The sequence below is a fragment of the Stegostoma tigrinum genome, chromosome 29 (genome assembly GCF_030684315.1).
Source record: "Stegostoma tigrinum isolate sSteTig4 chromosome 29, sSteTig4.hap1, whole genome shotgun sequence".
In the NCBI taxonomy this organism is placed as follows: Eukaryota; Metazoa; Chordata; class Chondrichthyes; order Orectolobiformes; family Stegostomatidae; genus Stegostoma; species Stegostoma tigrinum.
Window position 1 is genome coordinate 45857160 of NC_081382.1, and position 22527 is coordinate 45879686.

Consider the following 22527-nt stretch of genomic DNA (forward strand, 5'->3'; position numbering starts at 1 on the left):
CTCCCCTATATCTTTCTCCAATTACCTTAAAATTAGTCATTTCTGCCCAGGGAAAAAATCTCTGGCTATCCACTCTATCTATTCCTCACATCATCTTGTACAACTCTATCAAGTCACCTCTCATCCTTCTTTGCTCCAATGAGAAAAATCCCTAACTCCCTCAACCTTTCCTCATAAGACCTGCTCTGCAGTCCAGGCAGCATCCTGGTAAATCTTCTCTGCACCCTCTCTAAAGCTTCTACATCCTTCCTATAATGAGGTGGCCACAACTGAACACAATATTCCAACAGTAGTCTAACCAGGGTTTATAGAGCTGCAACATAACCTCACAGCCCTTAAACTCAATTCCCCTGCCAATGAAAGCCAACTCACCATACGCCTTCTTAAAAACCCTATCAACTTGGCCAGCAACTTTGAGTGATCTATGGATGTGGACCCTAAGATCCCTCTGATCCGTCACACTGCCAAGAAACTTGTCATGAACCCTGTATTCTACATTCAAATTCGACCTACCAAAATGAATCACCTCACACTTTTCTGGATTGAATTCCATCTACCACTTCTTTGCCCAGCTCTGCATCCTATCAATGTCCCGTTGCAACCTGTAACAGCCCTCCACACTATCCACAGCTCCATCAACCTTCGTGCCATCAGCAAACTTACTAACCCACCCTTCCACTTCCTCATCCAAGTCATTTATAAAGATCTGAGTAAGGTGAGGGCCCATGGTGTTCGAGGTGAGCTACTGGCTTTGATTGAGGATTGGCTGTCTGACAGAAGGCAGAAGGTTGGGATAAAAGGCTTTTTTTCAGAATGGCAACCAGTTACAAGTAGTGTCCCACAGGGTTCTGTGTTGGGGCCGCAGCTGTTCACTTTATATATTAATGATCTGGATGAAGGGCCTGGGGGCATTCTGGCGAAGTTTGTTGATGATACGAAGGTAGTACTGAGGAGGTGGGGAGGCTGCAGAAAGATTTGGACAGTTTAGGAGAGTGGTCCAGGAAATGGCTGATGAAATTCAACGTGAACAAATGCGAGGTTTTGCACTTTGGAAAAAAGAATACAGACATTTCTAAATGGTGAGAAAATTCATAAAGCCGAAGTACAAAGGGATCTGGGAGTGCTAGTCCAGGATTCTCTAAAGGTTAACTTGCAGGTAGAGTCCGTGATTAAGGATGTAACGTTGCCACTTATCTCAAGAGAGTTGGAATATAAAAGCAGCAATGTGCTTCTGAGACTTTATAAAGCACTAGTTAGGCCCCATTTAGAATATTGTGTCCAATTTTTGGCCCCACACCTCAGGAAGGACATACTGGCACTGGAGCGTGTCCAGCGGAGATTCACATGGATGATCCCTGGAATGGTAGGCCTAACATATGATGAATGGCTGAGGATCCCGGGATTGTATTCATTAGAGTTTAGAAGGTTGAGGGTAGATCTAATAGAAACTTACAAGATAACGCATGGCTTAGAAAGGGTGGATGCTGGCAGGTTGTTTCCGTTAGGTGGGGAGATTAGGACCCGTGGGTACAGCCGTAGAATTAGGGGGGTAAGTTTAGATCAGAAATGAGGGGGCCTTTCTTCAGCCAGAGTGGTGAGCCTGTGGGATTCATTGCCATGGAGCGCAGTGGAGGCCGGGATGTTAATTTCTTGATCTCGCAAGGAATTAAGGGCTATAGGGAGAGTGCGGGTAAGTGGAGTTGAAATGCCCAGCCATGATTAAATGGTGGAGTGGACTTGATGGGCCGAATGGCCTTACTTCCACTCCTATGTCTTATGGTCTTATCACAAAGAGCAGAGGTCCCAGAACAGATCCCTGCAGAACACCACTGGTCAGCAAGCTCCAGGCTGAATACGTTCCATCTACCATCACCCTCTGTCCTCGATTGCTCAGCCAGTTCTGTATCCAGATTTATTGGGCTATTTAAATGGAAAGAACTGTAGAACTCTGAGATACAGAGGGATCTCAGAATCCTGGCATATAGATGATAAACTTAGCATATAGGTACAGCAAGACATGATCCAGGACAAAGCAGCCCGCTTGATAGGCGCCAAATCTGCAAGCATCCACTCCATCCAACGTACAGCAGCAGTGTGCATTACCTACTAGGTGCACTGCAGAACCTCACTGAAGATCTGCAGACAACATCTTCCAAATATACAATCATTTTCATCTAGGAGACAAGAGCAGCAAATACATGGGAACAGCACCACTTGCAAGTTCCCCTCTAAGTCACTCACCATCCTGACATGGAAATAACATCACTTTCCCTTCATTATTACTGGTTCAAATCCTGAAAGTCCTTCCCATCAGCATTGTGGGTTTACCTTTAGCACGCGGACTGTAGCAGTTCAAGAAGGCAGCTCACCACCACCTTCTCAAGGGTAACAAGGTGCAGGCATAGTGCTGGACAGCGAGTGTCACCCCTGTCCTATAAATGTTTTAGGAAAAAAAGCATGGCCTAAATGATGGAATCAGCACTATACAACTGCAGGTCCATCTTAGGGCGTTGGCTGGCAAAGTCATGCCAGGGTTTTGAGTTCAGCATTTATATTATCTACATTAAGAATAATTAAAAAAACACCTTCACGAACAGATGCCCAGCTGAGCCTGCAAGTTTAACCATGACCCTACAAAGTTATGGGTACATAGTGGACACTAATATAAGCATTCAATAGAGAGCGAACAAAAAAACCCAGCAAATAAAGGTAATTTCCCTAACACTCCAGTAACCAACAATATGTGCCAACTGACAGCATGCCAATATACTGTGATCCCTGACCGAGTTAATCTCAGCAAATAACATAACATCCCACCTCCTTGACCTGTCCGTCTTCCCTGGACTGACCTATCCCCTCCCTACCTATACTCTCTCCACCTATCTTCTTTACTCTCCATTTTCGGTCCGCCTCCCCCTCTCTCCCTATTTATTCCAGTTCCCTCTCCCCATCCCCCTCTCTGATGAAGGGTCTAGGCCTGAAATGTCAGCTTTTGTGCTCCTGGGATGCTGCTTGGCCTGCTGTGTTCATCCAGCCTCACATTTTATTAACATAACAAAGTGACTTGTTAACAAGCGAAATTTAACTCTGAGAAAAGAAATCCAGTACTTCTTTGTACTCTCAATAAACCCTTTGTTTAGTTCAATGGAGTTTGGCAAGAAAATTGTGTCCATGATACAGAGATTCCATGTTTAGCTAAGAATCTTTTATAACTCAGCTGAAGCTACAGTACTGTCAGGGCATTTTTCATCACTGAAAAGTTTCCCCTGCAGTGAAACTATAGACGTTTCCTATGCATGCCACTGGCACTTTAAATTTTAAGTGTAATCACTTTAGAAGTGGGAGAAGAAAACAATGACAGAAGTGCTATGCACTATTACCTGGTGGCTGGGTGGGACAGGCCTCGAGTTCACAGCTTTGCTTCGCGACAGGCTTCAAGAGTGGGTCACATCCTCGGACAATTTCTTTTCCCTGATAACATTTCACATCTCTCATTCTTACTCCAACTCCACAGGTCTTAGTGCACTGTATAAAGGTGAGAAAAAGATAGTTTATTAAATGCAGTAGAAAAATAGAAAACAAAACTATAAAATTTTAAGTGAAAATATTATGTATGGGATAATTAAGGACAAGGAAATTGGGGAAAAATGAAGGAATAGTAATGTTAATAGAAGACAAATAAAAAACCCAGTCTAAAGAAAGACTTAAGATAAGTGTGAAGGGATGACAGTGGCCAAAAGAAGAAAGGTCTAAAATATTCGCATGACAAGGACTTGCGTAATCAGAGCAATTTTTAATGCACTATAGTGAAATATAAATGCTGTAGGTCACTTCAAATACATGTAATTATTAGACTTCAAGTGAACAGAAAGATTAGTTTTTCCTTTCTTTTTCTCCTATTGGTGTCTGGACTGAGGACCAATGCATTTCTACCAAATGAGCAAAGTGACCTTGGCATTTCAGCAGTGAGTGCAATTAGCGCATGTGATCCAGGAAGAAATCCAAACCAATGTCACTTTGCTGATTAAAGACACAAAAAGCGAAGCAAAGTAATATGGCAGTGCCTCACAAACTATTTTCTCATGTGATCCCATTTTAACTTACTGTCCCCTTCTCAAAGGCAATTAGGGACAGGCAACAAGCCAGCATCAACCCATGAATGAAAACATTAAAAGACTGCTTGAAAATGTAACTGATGCCAGCAATATCAAAACAGCAATAAAACAACACAACAACATTTCATATTTAATTATTAAGAGTTCACCTATCAGATACATATATATGGAAACAAATTATTATTATTATTTTATGAACCCGTGTAGGTTTTAGCCAAAAGCAAAATACTGCAGATTTGGAAATCTGAACCACCGGGTCATTAGCCTGAAATGATAGCTGTTTCTATCCCAAAAATGCTGATATTTTCCCAGCTTTTATTCTTATTTTAGGTTTCAGCAAAGCTTTCTACATTCCCCCACCCCGCCTTTCCACACACACACACACACACACAGCGCAACCAAGCCTTCTCCCTCACTCCACACAAGCACCCCTCTTTCTAACTCCAACTCACCTATATAATAGCTCCCCCCCTCAATCAGTTGCTCCTCTCCCAAAACACCCTTGCACTAAATCACCCATTCAGAGTCTCTTACCCAGCACCCACCAACGTTCAGCAGCTCCTCTCCCAAACTCTCTCATCCCTTCCAAAGACTCAATTATCTCACTTTCCAAACTCTTCCTTCAGCTCACCAGCAGACCCTTTTCCCAAATCTTCCCTTACTGAGACTTGGGCTCCACTCCTCTCCCAAGCCACAAGCCAGCCAACAGCAGACCACATCCTTTGACAGGTCTCAGCAGCCATGTCCGAGCTGATGCAAGGTGAAGTAGTGTTGACCTGGGTCCCACTTTTCTGACTTGACTACTGGAGATTCCAGGCTGAGACTCTCACCTTTTGGGTATGGCTGCACTAGAGGTGGCGGCAGCCAGTGGGAGGTAGAATTCAGGAAAAAAAATATTAAAGCAGAGAAATTTCACAATCCCAGATTCAGAATTCTGCCAAATGATGGAAATATCTCATCCTAGTAAGCCTGGATATGCAATGGAAATAAATGAGTAATGCTAAAGAACAGCCAAAATTGCATTTCGGATAGGTGTGTAAGGGTGCACAATGCTGCTGGCTGGCTTGAGACTTGGGAGAGCATAATTAAGTCCAGATTTCTGCCAAATCCTGTAGGTGGAAAGGAGAAGGATTTGGAACATGGGTCTGCTATTCAAAGGAAGCTGGAGTTTGTGGAGTGGGATTGTTGAATCACTGGAGAGGTGGCAAGAGAGCTTGAAGTGAAAAGTTGCTGAGTGTTGAGTGGATAAACGTATAAATACAGAGTGAAATTTTACCATATTTTTGGTCGAGAGTCATGGTGCTTATCTCTCATAGATCAGTGTAACTTTTCTCACACATTGTCTGCTCTTCAATATGCAACTGGAGCCTTTGATGCCTTTCTTGGGAATTCATGCAGCTGGAAAGGTCGTCATCACCTATTAACTCTGTCACAGCACTCACATTTCATTGTGGCCTATGGGTCTGGGTATTGCATTGTTCATGTCCATTCAGTAGCTCTCACCCACCTCATCCTTCCAAACTACTAATCTCTAATGCAGTCTAAGCTTTCTACTCACTCAATGGGTCACTTCACCTCTCTGCTCATGCTTCACCACTCGCTGCTTTTGCGTCCATCTCCACCATACTTAATGCTTCCCTTTGTCTCACTGGAGTAAAAATTGGCCCACCACACAGACTATTATTTCAACAAAACTCCAACTGACCTTGACTGCTTGCAGTTAGCCTGCAGGACTGATTGTGAGCAAGTCCCTGGATGGGATGGAGGTCCAGGGCATGGATCTCTGGACTCTGGTAGAATCAAATGCCTGACTATGGTCAATCCTGGGATGAACAGAATGAGGCTCCTGACGGAATGTGGTAGTACCCCCAATGGATTTTAATAGTCTATCACTCACTTAGAACTGCTCCACTTTGACACTTGTATATGGCCATTCGTTGGAAGTACATACAGTATGCTTTCCATGTAAACTTCTAGCACTTGCTGGCGGTCTGCCATTGACGTAGCGTACTACTGTACAAAAACATGTGTGTTCCATATGTGTCTGATACATTGTTTGATCAGTACTCCCTACTGTCACAAGCTGCCTGCATCTTCCTTTTTGAAAGCAATTCAAGTTACAGAGGCTGGCAGTCTGTAAATCTGTGAAGTCAGTGAGTGTGAGTTAAGAAAGTTATGTGAAGTACACTGAGACTGGCAGCCTCCAAATAAGGTCAAAGTAGTAAGCGCTAAGAAAGCAAGTTAAGAACCATAAGATGTATCCTATGAAGATGCACAAGGTGCATGCAAAGTGACCTGGCAGAACCATGAAAATCATAGGTGCCTGTCAGCTCCGAGTAAAGTGTTAAATGGTATCTGACTTGGTCCAAAAGCTGGCACAATCATGTTATGAGGCTGGTGGCTTAGACCATAAGACACAGGAGCAGAATAAGGCCATTTGGCTCGCTGAGTCTGTTCCACCATTTGTTCACCGCTAACATGTTTCTCAAGTCCATTCTAATCTTCTCCCTGTAACCCTTAATCCTCTTACACTGTCAAGAACCCTTTATTTCTGTCTTAAATACACTCAATGACTCAGCCTCCACAGCCCTCTGCAGCAGAGTTCCACAGATTCACCACCGTCTGGCTGAAGAAATTCCTCCTCATCTTAATTCTAAAGGAACTTAGCTTCATTCTGAGGCTGTACCCTCGGGTCTTAGTCTCTCCTACTGGTGGAGGCATCTTCTCCATGACCACACTATCCCGATCTCATAGTATTGAGTAAATTTCAATGAGATCCTCCCATCATCCTTCTAAACTCAATCAAGTACATATCCAAAGTCCTAAACCATGCCTCATATGACATGTCTTTCATCCTTGGGTTCATTCTTATAGAGCTCCTCTGCACACCCTTAAAGGCCAGCACATCTTTCCTTAGATACTGGGTCCAAAAGTACTTAAAATATTGGTAACACGACTTGACCAGATGTTGAATTGCGTGGTTCAATGGTCAAGGTGAATGGCAGCCATGGAGCTGCTCAATGGCGAGATTCTGAAACCATGATTTAGGCCATGAGGGGAGAGTCTGATTTTTGCATTCTCACCTACTTTTTCACCATTACTCATGTCGCACCAAGAAAAAGTGAAAATTCCACGTTTAGGAAGTTAAGGAAAAATAGAGCAGATATTGCCCTTATTACCTCAGACCATGAAGTGGTAAACCATTTGAAACATGGACGCTCAAAGCATGTCGTTTCTTCAAGCAACTTCTGAGTGGCATCACATTCCTCAGGATTGGAAATTTTAACCTTTCCATTTACTATTCCCACACATAGAACAACTCGTCTTTTTATTCCTCTGCCACACGTTGTATTGCACTAGAGGAAACAAACCAGAAAGGTATCTTTATGTTAGGACTATGACTAAAGTCTTGAATTTAATAAATCTAAAAATTTCCTCTAATAAACCTGATGTTAGAACAAATACTTAATTTATCATTTTTCTGGGCTGTTCCAGTAATCTTTAATATTGGTAAAAGTGACGATAAATTTCTCAGCTGCAACATTAATAACCTGATCTAGTCCAAGTGAGCTTGGCACATCTAGATGTAACAAATTCAGGCTCCCATAATACAAAGAAAAGAATAAAGTTCATTATCAGTTACTTCTAAATCAGTCAGAACATTTTATTAATTTTATAGGGTTATATCTGTCAAGCTACCTTGAAAAGTTAGAGCAGGCATTCAAATGTTCCGAACCCAATCTCAAGTGCTTGTGTTTTAAATGGGAATGTCCCCAAAGACACATGGAGGCAGGGAACTTTGTCCCTGTTATATTACTTCAAGGTTTATGATTTCTGATACTATACATCAATTCTACAGGACAAATGCTTAACATATTTATATCAAATTTCTCCCTCTGCTATTCTAGAGATTATAGTAATGTTTTCGAGCGTAAATTGTACATAGAGAAATGTTCAATACATTAATTGTCATCCAATATTATCCCATAACATCAGGACTAGAGATTTATTTACAGTTTGCAAATAACCAAATTACCAATAGGCACTTTCAGGTCACAATTTACAGCCCCAAACCTGAGGTGAATTTGGAGGTGGGCATGGGTTGTTTGATCAGGCATGAGGATGCAGGATGGAGATGTTATCACCTCCCTCTGATTACATCTGATGGTGATGGGGTGGGGGGTGGCGGGGGCAGTGTGTGCTTGTGGGCACCCTTCCAACCCAGAAGCCAACTAAGGCCTCTTAAGGATCTCATTCTGCGCCACTTGTATTTAACCAGCAACAGGTGACGTACTCGCAATCCAGGGATTTTGCCCAATATATCCTACTGTGTCCAGCGATCAAAGAACTTGGCATTGGGGAAGTCAGGACCCACAGGAAGCCCCTTCTTGCTCTTGATATTGACTCTCCTCAACCCCCTCCCCATTCTCTCTAACCACTTCACCCTGGCAGGTTCTCACCGCTCCGGTGTACCCAAATTTCCCCACTTAATTGACTCCATTGCACATTCTCAGTGAAGCACCGGCTGCAGCCATCACTCAAAGTAACATAGAAAATAGGAGCAGGAGTAGGTCATTCATTTCTTCAAGCCTGCTCTACCATTCAATACATTCATGGCTGATCAGTTAACTCAGTACTCTGTTCCCATTTTCTCCCCATATTCTTTGATCCCTTAAGTCCTAACTCCTCCTGCACGCATTCAATGTTTTGGCCTCAATCACTTTCTGTGGTGGAGAATTCTGTAGGCTTACCTCACAACTGAGGTGGGACTCCCAGAGAGAAACAAATTGAGTTCATCAGTTCATCAACCAGTGGGAAATACTCCTGTTGCATTCATTAAATTACTTCCCCCCCCCTCCCTTACATGTCATCGACCCTTAAAGATAGTTTATTTTAAAATCAGACTTTAGTTTTTATATATATTCAAATATAATGGTGATTCATGCATTTTAGGATGTGTTCATTCAATAATCATACTTGTTTGGTAGTACAGAACGTGAGTAGTGGAGCAAAGGTCATGTTGTCAAAGCTTCTTGTCTTGTACTCATCGGGACAAACACCAAAAATGTCAAATTTCAAGGAATTGCAACAATTAATATTATGGGAGAAAAGGACGACGGTTGGTTTGCAAGTCAACCCTGAAAGGCTTAAAGCTTTGGCATGGAGAAAGCAACAAGTAACTATACACTCTCTAAGCACTCAGGCAATCTGTAAAAGGGTCAAAGCTTCAACATATTCCTTACATTTGCAGAGAATGGGTGCTTGGATATGGATGTATCCTGCTTCCAGCATGTAAATGAGCTATATAATACACTCAGAGATAGTGGGAACTGCAGATGCTGGAGAATCCAAGATAATAAAATGTGAGGCTGGATGAACACAGCAGGCCAAGCAGCATCTCAGGAGCACAACAGCTGACGTTTCGGGCCTAGGCCCTTCATCAGAGAGGGGGATGGGGTGAGGGTTCTGGAATAAATAGGGAGAGAGGGGGAGGCGGACCGAAGATGGAGAGAAAAGAAGATAGGTGGAGAGAGTATAGGTGGGGAGGTAGGGAGGGGATAGGTCAGTCCAGGGAAGACGGACAGGTCAAGGAGGTGGGATGAGGTTAGTAGGTAGATGGGGGTGTGGCTTGGTGTGGGAGGAAGGGATGGGTGAGAGGAAGAACAGGTTAGGGAGGCAGAGACAGGTTGGACTGGTTTTGGGACGCAGTGGGTGGAGGGGACGAACTGGGCTGGTTTTGGGATGCGGTGGGGGAAGGGGAGATTTTGAAGCTGGTGAAGTCCACATTGATACCATTGGGCTGCAGGGTTCCCAAGCGGAATATGAGTTGCTGTTCCTGCAACCTTCGAGTGGCATCATTGTGGCACTGCAGGAGGCCCATGATGGACATGTCATCTAAAGAATGGGAGGGAGAGTGGAAATGGTTTGCGACTGGGAGGTGCAGTTGTTTGTTGCGAACTGAGCTGAGGTGTTCTGCAAAGCGGTCCCCAAGCCTCCGCTTGGTTTCCCCAATGTAGAGGAAGCCACACCGGGTACAGTGGATGCAGTATACCACATTAAGCAGAGGTTCACCTGCACATCTGCCAATGTGGAATGTCATCTTGGGGCCTGGGATAGGGGTGAGGGAGGAGGTGTGGGGGCAAGTGTAGCATTTCCTGCGGTTTTAGGGGAAGGTGCCGGGTGTGGTGGGGTTGGAGGGCAGTGTGGAGCGAACAAGGGAGTCACGGAGAGAGTCGTCTCTCCGGAAAGCAGACAGGGGTGGGGATGGAAAAATGTCTTGGGTGGTGGGGTCGGATTGTAGATGGCGCAAGTGTCGGAGGATGATGCGTTGTATCCAGAGGTTGGTGGGGTGGTGTGTGAGAACGAGGGGGATCCTCTTAGGGCGGTTGTGGTGGGGGCGGGGTGGGAGGAATGTGTTGCGGGAAATGCGGGAGACGCGGTCAAGGGCGTTCTCGATTACTGTGGGGGGAAGTTGCGGTCCTTGAAGAACTTGGACATCTGGGATGTGCGGGAGTGGAATGTCTTATCTTGGGAGCAGATGCGGCAAAAGCGGAGGAATTGGGAATAGGGGATGGAATTTTTGCAGGAGGGTGGGTGGGAGGTGTATTCTAGGTAGCTGTGGGAGTCGGTGGGCTTGAAATGGACATCAGTTACTAGCTGGTTGCCTGAGATGGAGACTGAGAGGTCCAGGAAGGTGGTGAGGGATGTGCTGGAGATGGCCCAGGTGAACTGAAGGTTGGGGTGGAAGGTCTTGGAGAAGTGGATGAACTGTTCGAGCTCCTCTGGGGAGCAAAGGGCGGTGCCGATACAGTCATCAATGTACCGGAGGAAGAGGTGGGGTTTGGGGCCTGTGTAGGTGCAGAAGAGGGGCTGTTCCACGTAACCTACAAAGAGGCAGGCATAGCTGGGGCCCATGCGGGTGCCCATGGCCACCCCCTTAGTCTGTAGGAAGTGGGAGGAGTCAAAAGAGAAGTTGTTGAGGGTGAGGACAAGTACGGCTAGGCGGATAAGGGTGTCGGTGGAGGGGGACTGGTCGGGCCTGCGGGACAGGAAGAAGCCGAGGTCCTTGAGGCCATCTGCATGCAGAATGCAGGTGCATAGGGACTGGACGTCCATGGTGAAGATGAGGTGTTGGGGGCCAGGGAATTGGAAGTCCTGGAGGAGGTGGAGGGCGTGGGTGGTGTCACGGACGTAGGTAGGGAGTTCCTGGACCAAAGGGGAGAAAATAGAGGCCAGATAGGTGGAGATGAGTTCGGTGGGGCAGGAGCAGGCTGAGACGATGGGTCGACCAGGGCAGGCAGGTTTGTGGATTTTGGGAAGGAGATAGAAACGGGCCGTGCGGGGTTGGGGAACAATGAGGTTGGAGGCTGTGGATGGGAGGTCCCCTGAGGTGATGAGGTCATGAATAGTGTTGGAGATGATGGTTTGGTGCTCGGGTGTGGGGTCATGATCGAGGGGGCGGTAGGAGGTGGTGGAGAGTTGGCGTCTGGCCTCGGCGATGTAGAGGTCAGTGCGCCATACTACCACTGTGCCACCCTTGTCTGCGGGTTTGATGGTGAGGTTGGGGTTGGAGCGGAGGGCTGCCCGTTCTGCAGGGGAGAGGTTGGAGTGGGTGAGAGGGGTGGAGAGGTTGAGGCGGTTAATGTCTTGACGGCAGTTGGAGATGAAGAGGTCAAGGGAGGGTAGGAGGCCTGGGGATGGTGTCCAGGAGGAGGACTTGTATTGGAAGCGGGTGAAGGGGTCAGTGGAGGGAGGGTTAGGTTCCCGGTTGAAGAAGTAGGCATGGAGGCGAAGACGGCGGAAAAACTGCTCTACGTCCAGTCGTGACTGGTATTCGTTGATGTGTGGTTGTAGGGGGACAAAGGTGAGCCTCTTACTGAGGACTGACCGTTCGTCCTCAGTCAGTGGGCGGTCTGGGGGGATGGTGAAGATGCGGCAGGGCTCAGTGTGGCCGTCTCCTCTGGGGTTGCTGGCTGTGGACGTTGTGGGCGGAGCGATGAGGTCGTCGGCCGTGGGCGGGGTTCCGTCGGCGTCGGCCGTGGGCGGGATTCCGTCGGCGCCGGCCATGGGCGGGATTCCGTCGGCGCCGGCCATGGGCGGGATTCCGTCGGCGCCGGCCTCACCTTCCTGGACCTCTCAGTTTCCATCTCAGGCAACCAGCTTGTAACTGATGTCCATTTCAAGCCCACCGACTCCCACAGCTACCTAGAATACACCTCCTCCCACCCACCCTCCTGCAAAAATTCCATCCCCTATTCCCAATTCCTCCGCCTCCGCCGCATCTGCTCCCACGATAAGACATTCCACTCCCTACATCCCAGATGTCCAAGTTCTTCAAGGACCACAACATTCCCCCCACAGTGATCGAGAACGCCCTTGACCGCGTCTCCCGCAACACATCCCTCACACCCCGCCCCCGCCACAACCGCCCCAAGAGGATCCCCCTCGTTCTCACACACCACCCTACCAACCTCCGGATACAACGCATCATCCTCCGACACTTGCGCCATCTACAATCCGACCCCACCACCCAAGATATTTTCCCATCCCCACCCCTGTCTGCTTTCCGGAGAGACGGCTCTCTCCGTGACTCCCTTGTTCGCTCCACACTGCCCTCCAACCCCACCACACCCGGCACCTTCCCCTAAAACCGCAGGAAATGCTACACTTGCCCCCACACCTCCTCCCTCACCCCTATCCCAGGCCCCAAGATGACATTCCACATTGGCAGATGTGCAGGTGAACCTCTGCTTAAATGTGGTATACTGCATCCACTGTACCCGGTGTGGCTTCCTCTACATTGGGGAAACCAAGCAGAGGCTTGGGGACCGCTTTGCAGAACACCTCAGCTCAGTTCGCAACAAACAACTGCACCTCCCAGTCGCAAACCATTTCCACTCCCCCTCCCATTCTTTAGATGACATGTCCATCATGGGCCTCCTGCAGTGCCACAATGATGCCACCCGAAGGTTGCAGGAACAGCAACTCATATTCCGCCTGGGAACGCTGCAGCTTAATGGTATCAGTGTGGACTTCACCAGTTTCAAAATCTCCCCTTCCCCAACTGCATCCCTAAACCAGCCCAGTTCGTCCCCTCTCCCCACTGCACCACACAACCAGCCCAGCTCTTCCCCTCCACCCACTGCCTCCCAAAACCAGTCCAACCTGTCTCTGCTTCCCTAACCTGTTCTTCCTCTCACCCATCCCTTCCTCCCACCCCAAGCCGCACCTCCATCTACCTACTAACCTCATCCCACCTCCTTGACCTGTCCGTCTTCCCTGGACTGACCTATCCCCTCCCCTACCTCCCCAACTATACTCTCTCCACCTATCTTCTTTTCTCTCCATCTTCGGTCCGCCTCCCCCTCTCTCCCTATTTATTCCAGAACCCTCTCCCCATCCCCCTCTCTGAAGAAGGGTCTAGGCCCGAAACGTCAGCTTTTGTGCTCCTGAGATGCTGCTTGGCCTGCTGTGTTCATCCAGCCTCACATTTTATTATATAATACTCAATTGATTATCTTAAATTCGTTGTTAGCATATGCATTAGCACACTTAGGTTTCTTCAGCAACTGCTGCATAATTATGAAATTGCATCCATCCACAGACCTTTTGTATCTTAATGTGGTAATTTGGATTTTTAAGGAAAGCTAATCTGTTTTTAAAATACACTATTGAAATACGTTCTTCAAATCCATCAGTTAAAACATTCATTTGTATTGTTCGTCAACAACACTGAACATTATATCATGCAGGGAACACAGCGATCCACTATTGCTTACTATATGTGTTCCTGTCTAGGAACAAGGACAGGACTTGTTGCAAGATTTTCAATAGGCCAATTTATACATTTAAGGGTAACTGAACCTAAGCTTTTAGTGAGCTGGTTGTGGACAATCAAAGCAGCAGACTGCTAATTTCAGGGTTTTGGCTAGCCAGGTACTTAGGAACAGATGAAGAGGCTCCTTCTCGCCATGATCAAATTGGCATACAGACAACAAGATTAAAGAAGTAAACGCATGGTTCAAAGATTGGTGTGGGAGAAACGGGTTTGAATTCATGGGATACTGGCATCAATATTGGGGAAGGAGGGAACTCCACTTGAATCATGCTGGGATCAGAGTCTTTGTGCATCATAAAATAGGGTCGTAGGTAGGGCTTTAAAAATCAATAGTCGGGGATGTGGGCTCAGTTGTATGGAAAATTATAGTTAAAAATAAAAAGGGCAAGAGGGCTCATCTGAGATTAAAGCTTCCAAAACAAGTAATAGGATAGAGTGCATGGAAAGGGTCAGGAATCTAACGACAGGCATAATAACAGATAAGGAGACAACTATGAGAAGGTGGAGGGTGGGTGGAGTGCAGGCAATACAGGACTCAGGTCATTGTATTTAAATAGTCGTAGTGCAGACTGAAATTGGTAGGTACAACACTAAGGTCGGTGGAGTTGTGGATAGTGACGAAGGATGCTGTAGGTTGCAGAGAGACATAGATAAGCTGTAGAGCTGGGCTGAGAGGTGGCGAATGGAGTTTAATGCAGACAAGTGTGAGGTGATTCACTTTGGTAGGAGTAACCGGAAGGCAAAGTACAGGGCTAATGGTAAGATTCTTAGTAGTGTAGATGAGCAGAGAGATCTCGGTGTCCATGTACACAGATCCTTGAAAGTTGCCACCCAGGTTGACAGGGCTGTTAAGAAGGCATACAGTGTTTTAGCTTTTATTAATAGAGGGATCGAGTTCAGGAACCAAGAGGCTATGCTGCAGCTGTACAAAACTCTGGTGCGGCCACACGGAGTATTGCGTACAGTTCTGGTCACTGCATTATAAGAAGGATGTGGAAGCTTTGGAAAGGGTGCAGAGGAGATTTACTAGGACGTTGCCTGGTATGGAAGGAAGGTCTTACGATGAAAGGCTGAGGGACTTGAGGCTGTTTTCATTAGAGAGAAGAAGGTTGAGAGGTGACTTAACTGAAACATATAAAATAATCAGCGGGTTAGATAGGGTGGATAGGGAGAGCCTTTTTCCTAGGATGGTGATGGCGAGCACGAGGGGGCATAGCTTTAAATTGAGGGGTGAAAGATATAGGACAGATGTCAGAGGTAGTTTCTTTGCTCAGAGTAGTAAGGGAATGGAATGCTTTGCCTGCAATGGTAGTAGATTCGCCAACTTTAGGTACATTTAAGTCGTCATTGGATGAGCATATGGACGTACATGGAATAGTGTAGGTTAGATGGGCTTTAGATCGGTATGACAGGTCAGCACAACATCGAGGGCCGAAGGGCCTGTACTCTGCTGTAATGTTCTATGTTCTATAGGACTATGTTGTGGGTACTGCAGAGACATGGCTGAAAGAGGATCAGGTTGTCTAAGGATACATGTCCTACTAAAAGGACACGCAAATGGGCAGTGAGGCGAGGCTGTCTTTTTAGTAAGAAATGAAATTAATTCTATGGCGAGAAGTGATACCGAGTTAGAAGGCGTAGAATCTGTGTCGATAAAGTTGAGGAACCACAAAAGATAAAAAATCCTGATGGGAGTTGTGTACAGGTCCCCTAGCAGAAATCAGGATTTGGGGAAGAAAATAAATCAGGAGATAGAAAAGATACGTACGAAACACAGCATTACAATAATCATGGGAACCTTCAATATGTAAGTGGACTGGCAAAATTAGATTGATAATGAATCTCAAAAAAATAAATTCTTGGATTGTCTACAAGATGGTTTTTTGGAGCAGTTTATGGTACAGTCCAATAGAGAACAGGCAATCCTGGATTGGGTAAAGTGTAACGTGGCAGACTTGATTAGGAAGCTGAAGGTGAAGGAACCCCTGGGGGGTGCAGCGACCATAATATGATGGAATTCACTATTCAATTGGAGAGGGATTAGATTGGATCAGATGAAACAGTATTACAATTGAGCCTATGAAGATGCGAGGGAGGAGCTGGCCAGAGTTAATTGGAGAGAGGGCCCAGCAGGGAAGAAAGTGGAGCAGCAATTACAGGATTTCTGTAAGTAATTCAGAGGGCACAGCAATTCATCACAAGGATGAAGAAACACATTAAAGGGGATGGTGTGGTAACCAAGGCAGACAAGGGAAGTTGGAACGGCATAAAAGCAAAAGACTCGTGGGAAGCCAGAGGATTGCTAAGCCTGCAAAAACCTTTAAAAAAAGCAATAAGGAGGGAGAAGATGAATTCGGATAGGAAGCTAGCTAGTATTATAAAAGATGGTTAAAAGAGTTTGTTTAGATATCTAAAAGGTAAGACAGAGTGCAGTCTGGACATTGGACCCCTGGAAAATGAGGCTGGAGAAGTAGTAATGGGCAACAAAGAAATAGCAGAGGAACTCAACGGGCACTTTGTACCAGTCTTCATAGTGGAAGAAATCAGCAACGCACCAGAGCTTCAAGAAAGTCAGGGGTTGAATTTAGTATCTATCACTAAGAAGTAGGTAATGGGGAAGCTGAAAAGTTTGAAGGCAGATAAATGACTGGGCCAGACAGACTACCAAAATTGATGCTGTACTGGACAGTGAAGGATGTTACCTCAGAGTACATGAGATCTTGATGTGATGGGCTGAGGAGTGGCTCATGGAGTTTAATTTAGATAAACATGAGGTGCCATATTTTGGTAGGGGAAATCAGGGCAGGACTTCTACACTTAATGGTAAAGCCCTGGGAGTGTTGCTGACACCTTGGAGTGCAGGTTCATAGTTCCTTGAAAGTAGAGTCACAGGTAGACAAGGTAGAGAAGGTGGTGTTGGGCACACTTGCCTTTATTGGTCAGTGCATTGAGTATAGGAGTTGGAGGTCATGTTGCAGCTGTACAGAACATTGTTTGAGCCACTTTTGGAATACTGTGTTCAATTCTTGTCTCCCTGCTATAGGAAAGTTGTGAAACTTGAAAGGGCTCAGAAAAAAGGATATTGCCAGGGATGGAGCGGTTGAGCTATAGGAAGAGGCTCAATAGGGTGGGGCTATTTTCTCTGTAGCATTTGAGGCTGAGAAATGACTTTATAAAAGTCTTTAAAATCATGGATGGAGTAAATAATCAAGGTCTTTTCCTTAGGGTAGTAGAGTCTAAAACTAGAAGGCAGATCCAGTTTAAGGTGAGAGAGGAGAGATATAAAAAGGGACCTAAGGGGCGACTTTTTCCATACAGAGGGTGGTGTGTGTATGGAATGAACTGCCAGAGGAAGTGGTGGAGGCAGGTACGATTACAATGTTTAAAAAGTCACCTGGATGGGTATGTGAATAGGAAGCATTTAGAGAGATACAGGCTTAACACTGCCAATGGGACTAGACTAATTGAGGATACCTGGTCGGCACTGATGAATCGAACTGAAGGATCAATTTTCCTGCTGTACATCTCTATGACAATATGAATATCTGCCAGAGGAGATAGCTGAAGGCAGATGGTAGAGGCATTGGTTGCGTTCTTTCAGGAATCACTTGAGTCAGGGACAGTATGAAAGGACTGGCAAACGGTGAATTTAACATCCTGTTTAAGAAAGGAGGGAAGAAATTGACAGGAAACTATAGGCTAGTTGGCTTGACCTCAATCATTGGTAAGAATTTAGAGTCCAATATTAAGGATGAGATTGTGGAGTACTAGTGGAAGTGCATGAGATAAGGAAGTGGGTTGGTCACCAGCATTGGCATGGGAGCAAGAGTGAGCCACAAGCAGAGTGGCACATGTGGCTTTTCCCAGTGATCGGGGACAGTGGCAGTGAGGACATTCTCTCGCCATTCAGGGCCTGTGGCAGTAGCAGCGAGTGCGTTCTCCCAGCGTTTGGGGCTGACAACAACGGCAGCAAGATCGTCTTCCTGCCGTTCAGGGTTAGTGGCAGCAGCAGCAAGGTCATTCTCCTGGTGTCGAGGCTGGGTGCAGCATTAAGAAAGGTTATTCTCCTGGCTTTGAGGTCATCATCAGCAGCAGAAAAGCTCCTCCAGCAGTTGGGGACAGCAGTGCTGGTGGCAGCTGACTCTTAAAGATGACAGTGCCAGTGAGGTGCCAAAGCAGGACTCATGGCCCAGCAGCAACCTGTCCTGGCTGGCAAGTCAGAGTTTCTTGGCTGCAGGGTGAGTGAGGGTTCATTGGTGTCAATGAAGTGGGTCCAACGGTGAAGAGACAGTGCCCAAAGTGGGGTGACTCTTAGGTTGGTGGATCCAGCACAGGAGACAGTCAGACGGTGGTGGTCTCCCTTGAGGCTGGACGGCATGGGTGTTGTCACAAAAGTAAATTCTGAACTTTTTGACTTCTTTATTTTTCTAATTTACTCCTATGACTTATAATGCTGGACTATTTACTTCTTTCTTTCTTTTTTGTTTCCTAAGAATGTAATCTTAAGTATCTGTACTCATAGCACCTTTGTACCAAAGATGGTGCTGTAACGCGGTGACTATGCGCTTTCACTATACTCATTTCAGTACATGTGACAATAAAGCTAATTCAAAACAATCTATATTAAAGACTAGGATATGGGGATAGAAACAATGTCCCAGACACCACCATCACCATTCCTGGGTATGTCCTGTCCCACCGACAGGACAGAGCTAGCACAGGGGTCGGCACAATGGTATACAGTTGGAAGGGAGTTGCTCTGAGAGTTCTCAACGTTGACTCCAGTTAAACATGGGCAAGGAAACCTCCTGCTGATTACCACATACCATCCCCCCTCAGCCGATGAATCAGTATTCCTCAATGTTGAGCAACACTTAGAGGAAGCACTGACCATGGTGAGGGCACAAAATGTACTCTGGGTGGGAGATTTCAGTGTCCATCACCGAGCGTGGCTCGGCAGCAGTACTACTGATTGAGCTGGTCGGGTCCTAAAGGACATAGCTGCTAGACTGGGTCTGTGGCAGGTGGTGAGGGAACCAACAAGAGGGGAAAACATACTTGACCTCATCCTTACTACTTTGCCAGCTGTGGACATATCTGTCCATGGCAGTATCGGTAAGAGTGACCATTGCACAGTCCTTGTGGAGATGAAGTCCCACCTTCACAGTGAGAGCAACCTCTATCGTGTTGTGTGGCCCTATCCCCGAGCTCAATGGGACAGACTGAACAGATCGAGCAACTCAAGACTGGGGCATCCATGAGACGCTGTGGGCCATCAACAGCAGGACTGTACTCCAGCACAATCCGTAACCTCATGGCCCGGCATATCCCCCACTCAACCATTAATGTCAATCCAGGGAATCAACCCTGGTTCAATGGAGAGTGTAGGAGGATGTGCCAGGAGCAGCACCAAGCATACCTGAAGGTAAGGTACCAACCTGATGAAGCCACCAAATAGGACTATTTGCACACCAAACAATATAAGCAGCTAGTGACAGACAGAACTAAGTGATCCCACAACCAACGGATCGTATCTAAACGCTGCAATCCCTCCACATCCAGTCGTGAATGGTGGTGAACAGTTAAAGAGCTCACTGGAGGAGGAGGAGGAGGAGGTTCCACCAATACCCCTATCCTCAATGATGGAACAGCCCAGCACATCAGTGCAAAAGATAAGGCTGAAGCATTCGCAGCAATCTTCAGTCAGAAGTGCCGAGTGGACAATCCATCTCGGCCTCCTCCAGTTGTCCCCAGCTTCACAGATACCAGTCTTCAGCCAATTTGATTCACTCCACATGATATCAAGAAACGGTTGGAGGCACTGGATACTGCAAAGGCTACGGGCCCTGATAACATTCTGGCAATAGGACTGAAGACCTGTGTTCCTCTAGCCAAGCTGTTCCAATACAATTATAACACTGGTATCTACCTGACAATGTGGAAAATTGCCCAGATATATCTTGTACATAAAAAGCACGAATAATCCAACCCAGCCACTTACTGCCCCACCAATCTCCTCTCAACCATCAGTAAATCGATGGAAGTTGTCAGTAACAGCGCTATCAAGCAGCGCCTGCTCAGTGACGCCCACTTTGGGTTCCGCCAAGGCCACTCAGCTCCTGACCCCATTGTAGCCTTGGTTCAAACGTGGACAAAAGAGCTGAATCCCAGAAGTGAGATGAGAGTGACAGCCCTTGATATCAAGGCTGCATTCAATTGAGTGTAGCATCAAGGAGTCCTAGCAAGACTGGAATCAATGGATATCAGGGGACAAATGCTCCACTGGTTGGAGTCATACGTGACACATAGGAAGATGGCCATGGTTGTGGGAGGTCAATCATCTCAGCTCCAGGACATCTCTGCAGCAGTTGCTCAAGATATTGTCCTAGGTCCAACCATCTTCAGCTGCTTTATCAATGACATTCCCTCCATCAAAAGGTTAGAAGTGGGATGTTCGCCACTGATTGCATAATGTTCAGCACCATTCATGACTTCTCAGGTACGGAAGCCGTCCATGTTCACATGCAACAAGATCTGGACAATATCCAGGCTTGGGATGACAACTGACAAGTGACATTCGCACTACACTAATGCCAGGCTACGACCATCAACAATAAGTGACAATCTAACCACCGCCCCTTGAAATTCAATGGTATTACCATCACTGAATCCTCCACCATCAACATCCTCATGGTTACCATTGACCAGAAACTCAACTGGACTCACCACACGCACTCAACACAGTGGCTACGAGAGTAGGTCAGAAGCTGGGCATACTGTAGTCAGTAACTCATCTCCTGACTCCTCAAAGCCTGTCCACCATCTACAAGGCACAAGTCAGGAGTGTGATGGTTTATTCCCCACTTGTTGGATGAGTGCAGCCCCAGCAACACTTAAGAAGCTTGACACCATCCAAGACAAAGCAGCCTGCTTGATTGGCACAACATCCACTGCCTCCAGCACCAATGCTCAGCAGCAGCAGTGTGTACTATCTACAAGATGCACTGCAGAAATTCACCAAAGATCCTCAGACAGCACCTTCCAAACCCATGGCCACTTCCATCTGGAAGGACAAGGGCAGCAGATACATGGGAGCACCACCCCCTGCAAGTTCCTCTCCAAGCCACTCACCATCCTGACTTGGAAATATATTGCTGTTCCTTCACTGTCGCTAGGTCAAAATCCAGGAATTCCCTCCCTCATAGCATTGTGGGTCATCCCACAGGAGAATGAATGCAGCGGTTCAAGAATGCAGCTCACGACCACCTTCTCAAGGGCAGCAAGGGATGGGCAAGAAATGCTGGCCAGCCAGCGAGGCCCACATCCCACAAAATGAGTAGGGGAAAAAATAAAGTACAATGACTACATTTGCAGGTGACATGACAATAGATGGGAAAGTAAGTTGAAATGAAAAGAGTAAGACATTTACAAATGGAGATGAATAGGTTAGGTGAATGGGCCGGAATTTGGAAGATAAAGACTTAAAATGGATAAGTATCAGGTTATCCATTTTGGTTGGAGGAATAGAAAGGCAACTTATTATTTAGGTGGAGAGAAACTTCAGAGTGTTTCGTGTAGAGAGATCTGGGTGCCTTCATGGGCGAATCACAAAACTAATATGCAGGTAGAGCAGATAATAAAAAGGCAAATGGAATTTTGTCACTTATTGGAAAAGGAATAAAGTATAAAAATAGAGAAGTGTCACTGCAATTGCACAAGGCTTTAGTGAGATTGCGGCAGACAAATAGGAGGTTGGAAGAACAGAGCAAACCAGGCAACATCTGCAGAGTCCTGGAGAAGGGTAATACCTGAAATGTCGACTGCTCCTTTTCTCCAGATGCTGCCTGGCTTGCCATGTTCTTCCAGCCTCCTATTTGTCAACCTGCATTCTAGCATCTGCAGTTTTTTCCTCTTCTAGTGAGACCACACCTGGAGCACTGCAAACAGTTTTGGACCATTTACATAGAACATTAGAACATTACAGCACAGTACAGGCCCTTCGGCCCTCGATGTTGTGCCGACCTGTCATACCGATCTGAAGCCCATCTAACCTACGCTATTCCATGGACGTCCATATTCTTATCCAATGACGACTTAAATGTACCTAAAGTTGGTGAATCTACTACCATTGCAGGAAAAGCATTCCATTCCCTTACTACTCTGAGTAAAGAAACTACCTCTGACATCTGTCCTATATCTTTCACCCCTCAATTTAAAGCTATGCCCCCTCGTGCTCTCCCTATCCACCCTATCTAACCCTCTGATTATTTCATATGTTCAATTAAGTCACCTCTCAACCTTCTTCTCTCTAAAGAAAACAGCCTCAAGTCCCTCAGCCTTTCCTCGTAGAACTCAAAAAGGTTTGTGAGGCACGACCTTCCCTTCACAAAACCGTGCTGACTATCCCTAATCAATTTATTCTTTTCTAGATGATTATAAATCCTATCCCTTATAACCTTTTTCAACACTTTACCAACAACTGAGGTAAGGCTCACTGGTCTATAATTACCAGGGTTGTCTCTACTCCCCTTCTTGAACAGGGGAACCACATTTGTTATCCTCCAGTCATCTGGC

At 46.3% G+C, this 22527-nt stretch overlaps 1 protein-coding gene across 1 annotated transcript in view; it reads right to left on the reverse strand.

The window, feature by feature from the left end:
• adamtsl2 (ADAMTS-like 2) overlaps positions 1-22527 on the reverse strand; it is a 205363-nt gene that overhangs the window by 15157 nt on the left and 167679 nt on the right. The window contains exons 17-18 of the mRNA XM_059638308.1: positions 7295-7471; positions 3381-3525 (exon numbers count right to left, since the gene is read on the reverse strand). Coding sequence (XP_059494291.1) covers positions 3381-3525; positions 7295-7471 — 322 coding nt within the window. The remainder of the gene's footprint in view (positions 1-3380; positions 3526-7294; positions 7472-22527) is intronic.